The sequence below is a fragment of the Ailuropoda melanoleuca genome, chromosome 12 (genome assembly GCF_002007445.2).
Source record: "Ailuropoda melanoleuca isolate Jingjing chromosome 12, ASM200744v2, whole genome shotgun sequence".
Classification (NCBI taxonomy): Eukaryota; Metazoa; Chordata; class Mammalia; order Carnivora; family Ursidae; genus Ailuropoda; species Ailuropoda melanoleuca.
In genome coordinates this window covers 31,217,491-31,221,766 of record NC_048229.1, presented here as the reverse complement: position 1 = coordinate 31,221,766, position 4,276 = coordinate 31,217,491, and the positions used below count along the sequence as shown (strand labels likewise).

The following is a 4,276-nucleotide window of genomic DNA, read 5'->3' as shown; positions in this document are numbered from 1 at the left end:
TTTTTTTTTTTTTAAAGATTTTATTTATTTATTCAACAGAGATAGAAACAGCCAGTGAGAGAGGGAACACAAGCAGGGGGAGTGGGAGAGGAAGAAGCAGGCTCATAGCTGAAGAGCCTGATGTGGGGCGATCCCAGAACGCCGGGATCACGCCCTGAGCCGAAGGCAGACGCTTAACCGCTGTGCCACCCAGGCGCCCCTACTGTGACTCTTAATAATACAGATGGTTGAGGTACAAGTTCAAGTTCAGTTGGGCTGCAAGTGAGACCATTTTTGTTTTGTTTTGTTTGTTTAATTTTTATTTAAAGTCCTGTTAGTTAACATTGTAATGTTACTGTCAGGTAGGGTAGACCATTTTTTGATCAGGTTTTTCAACAAGTATTTATTGACCATCTACTATGCACCATGCACCTTTCTAGAGACAAGGGGTGTATGGAACAAATCAAAATCCCTGCTCCTGTGGAGTTTGAGTTCTAGTGAAGAGACAGAAATAGAAACCAGAAAGACAAATATTTATTATACCATGTGGTGATAAATGCTAAAAAGGATAAAGCAGGACAAACAAATGAAAAGGATTGTTTTCAATTTGCAGAATCTACTTAAACCCAGTGTTTAATTTTAATGCACCGCTATGTTTACCCAGCCCAAAATGTAATGCCTCTGTTATCTTTCCAAATAAGATAGCTTATGAAAGAAATGCTCTTTAAGATTCTCAAATTAAAGGGCACGTGAGTGACTCAGTCGGGTAAGCATCTGCTTTCCGCTCAGGTCATGATCTCAGGGTCCTGGGATCGAGCCCCACGTTGGGCTCCCTGCTCAGCAGGGAGGCTGCTTCTCCCTCTGACCCTCCTCCCTCTCGTGCTCTCTCTCAAATAAATAAAGAAAATCTCTTAAAAAAAAGATTCTCAAGTTAAGGTGTGCCGGGGTGGCTCAATCAGTTGAGCATCTGACTCTTGATTTCAGCTGAGGTATTGATATCAGGGTGGAGAGTCTGAGCCCCACATTGGGCTCCATGCTGGGCATGGTCTACTTAAAAGAAAAAAAATTATAAAGCGAGAAGACTTCTTATCATAAAATAGATGAAGTCTTCATGACTTTCTTTTTTATTATTTATTGTTTTCATTTACATACATAAACTAAAAAGAAAAAGAAATTGTGCACACCAATTCATGGGAAAATCTACTCTATTCTAACCTTATCAACGCATGCTTTTCCAGTGGCACTGCATCTGCTTATGTATAAATTTATACCCTCCAATTAAAGAATAATTGGAAGGAGTGGCTATTTAGAGTCAAGAGGGAAGTTCTTTCTGATGCTGCAAAATTTAAGCAGAGCCCCATGGTGGAAAATTCTAGTGCTTGCCCATATCCAGTTGGTGGAATAATGGTCCCCAAAAATGTCCACACTCTAATCCCTGGAACCAGTGAATATGTTACCTCCCATGGCAAAAGGTGCTTTTGTGGATGTGATTAAGGTTAAGGACTTTGAGATGGGGAGATTTTTCTGGATTATTTGGATGAGCCCCATCTCATCTCATGGATCTTTAAAAGCAGAGAACCTTTCCCAGCAGGAGGAGAAAAAGATGTGAGGACAGAAAAAGAGGCAGGAGAAATCTGAAGTGTGAAAGGGACTCGACCCACAATGGCTGACTTTGTAGCTGGAGGAAGGGGCTGTGAGCCAAGGAATGGTGGTGGCCTCTACAAGCTGGGAATGGAAAGGAGACATTCTCCCCTAGAGGATGCAGAAGGAATGCAGCCTGTCAACACCCGGATTTTAGCTTCGTAAAACCCCTGTCAGGCTTTTGACCCATAGAACTGTGAGATAATAGGGGAACCTGGGTGGCTCAGTCGGTTAAGCATTTGACTCTTGATTTTGGCTCAGGTCATGATCGCCGGGTGGTGGGATCGAGCCCCGTGTTGGGCTCCCTGCTCAGACAGAGTCCGCTTGTCCCTCTCCCTCTGCTCCTCCCCCACTCTCTCACTCTTTAATTAATTAATTAATTAAATCTTAAAAAAAAAAAGAACTGCAGGATAATAATCTGTATTGTTTCACCCGCTGAGTTTGTGGTAATTTGTTGAGGCAGCGACAGAAAACTAAAACACTGGTTCTTCTCTCTTTCCAGGCACGTAAGAGAATTCTACTTCCCCACCTTCAGGCTATTAGGTGAAACCATGTGAGTATTCCTGACCAAAAAGCTAGGAACGGAAGTGCTGGAGTCGTTCCTGAGCCAAAGCATTTATTTCTCGTGTGGGACCATTCAGATCTCTCTCTCCCTGCTGCAGTGATCAAGATGTCATAGGTTGCATTTGGTGCAGTGATAAAACGGTAGATGTCTCTCAGCCTGAGTCTTTGAATGACTCTGTGGAGAACCATCCCTTGGTGACTTGTATGGGACACATACACGGCCAAGAAATCAATTTTCATTGTATCATTCCCACAGAGCTAGCCAAACGTGATTAATGGAAGGTCTCAATGAAGTGGGGGCACTAGCTTGCTATTATATGAGGAAGTGCATCCCAGGAAGAGAGCACAACAAGCACAAAGGCCCTGGGGCAAGTGTGCCTGGTTTTTAAAGAAATGGGAAGGAGGTCAGTGTGGCTGAAGAGGGGCGAATGGGGGGGAGTTGTAGGAGGTAAGGTCACTTATGTGGTGGGAGTAGATCATGTAGGGCCCTGTAGGGAAGGACAAGGACTTTAGATTTTATTCTGAAAGAGACAGGAGCCATTCGAGAGTTTTGGCATAATAGGATCATGATCTGACTTGGGTTTTAAAGCCAACATCCTGGTTCTATATGAAGAAAACTCTAAGGGGATAGAGGGATAACCAGTATGGAGACTACTGTAATAATCCAAGAGAACAATGGTGGCTTGGACCAAGTGGTATTGCGGGACATGGTAATAATGGTTGAATTAGGAACATATGCAGTCCATGGAGTGTACAGGATTTGCTGATGGACAGGACATGTGGGGAGAGTGGTGGGACAAATGCCCCACTAAACTGGCTTCAAGAGAGAACAGAAAAAGACAAGATAAGGAATATAGTTTTGCTGGAACGGATAACGCTTCATAGAAAATCCCTTAAAGAGGGGCGCCTGGGTGGCTCAGTTGGTTGAGCATCCAACTCTTGGTTTCGGCTCAGGTCATGATCCCAGGGTCATGAGATCGAGCCCCGCCTCGGGCTCCACACTCAGGGTGAGTCTACTTGAAATTCTCTCCCTCTCCTTCCCCCTTGGTCCGTCCCCCCATACTCTCCCTCTCTGTCTAAAATAAGTAAGAATCACTCAAAGTACTCCCTCAGTGACTCTCCTGCAAAGATCACCCAAATTTGAAATGGTGTTGTCCATTGTGGCTGCAGGGGGCAGAGGTCAGGGTGGCAAGGAAGGTCCTAGGCCATGACAACCCTCCATGCCATATTACTTACTGCTCCTTGGTTTTTTAGCTCCATCCCTCTGGCCTGTAGGTATCCAGCTGTTGGGTGGGAGTAGACTTCTGCTCAGCACCAAGTGACGCCATACCACTCTGTGGCTCCCGATTGGTTATTCTCTCAAGAAAGGGTTTAGGTCGCACCTCAAGACCAGATGAACCTCGGTCAGAACCCTCTTTGGATATTCACACCAAGTCCTGTTATTCCTTTCTCAGAGACTATCCTAGGACCCATCAGGAACACAAAGTGCCTAAGTGTGGAACTTTCTGGAAATCTGGCACTGCTGTCCTTTCCTTCGGCGCATTTCCCGCCTTTTCTATCCACCCTCCCTCCCACTGGCTTCTGGCCAATCGTCAGGCAACACAAATCTGACCAGCACGTAGTGATGTCATACCAGCTCCTTGATTGGATTAGGCATCCTGTTGGGGAGCATAGCCGTCCTTCGGCTGCGTGGGTTTTCTTCTTTTGCCCCTCCGAGACCCTCCCAACACATATCAGGTGTCTGTAGCGAAAATTCCCCCAAGATTTAAGACTTTATTGAGGGGACTAGCCGCACAGATCACAGGCCAAACGTCCCGGCCAGAGACCAAAAGTCTTGCTGGCGTTTTGCCGCCTTCAGGGACGTCCCTCGGGCCGGCACGGTGCTGGCGCGTGCCAGTGACGTCAGGGGCTCCGCGGCTTCTGATTGGCTCGCTAAGGGACGGCGCCGTCGAAAGTGGAAGGCTCAGCTCACGGTCACTTCCAAGTTTCTCTGTCGGCGGTGGAGGCACCGAGGTAGGGCTCAGGTGCTCGGGCCCCGGGCTTGGGGCGGGGGGCCGCAGGCCGCGGCAGCCCCCGGCGCGCTCCTCCAGCT

At 46.9% G+C, this 4,276-nt stretch overlaps 2 protein-coding genes across 4 annotated transcripts in view; one reads left to right on the top strand and one right to left on the bottom strand.

Moving 5' to 3' along the window:
• Positions 1 to 4,276, top strand: part of LOC100472596 (galactoside 2-alpha-L-fucosyltransferase 2) — a 29,580-nt gene that overhangs the window by 12,013 nt on the left and 13,291 nt on the right. For 2 of the 3 annotated variants that reach the window (XM_011223250.3, XM_034639585.1), the window contains exon 2: positions 2,123 to 2,173. The gene's annotated coding sequence lies outside the window, so the exon portion shown is untranslated. Of the gene's footprint in view, positions 1 to 2,122; positions 2,174 to 4,186; positions 4,198 to 4,276 lie in introns of those variants that run through there. The other variant, XM_019798246.2, reaches the window with a different exon arrangement.
• Positions 3,678 to 4,276, bottom strand: part of NTN5 (netrin 5) — a 7,113-nt gene continuing 6,514 nt past the window's right edge. Inside the window, exon 7 of the mRNA XM_034638983.1 lies at positions 3,678 to 4,274. Within this exon, the coding sequence (XP_034494874.1) occupies positions 3,918 to 4,274 (357 nt within the window). The 3' untranslated portion in view covers positions 3,678 to 3,917. The remainder of the gene's footprint in view (positions 4,275 to 4,276) is intronic.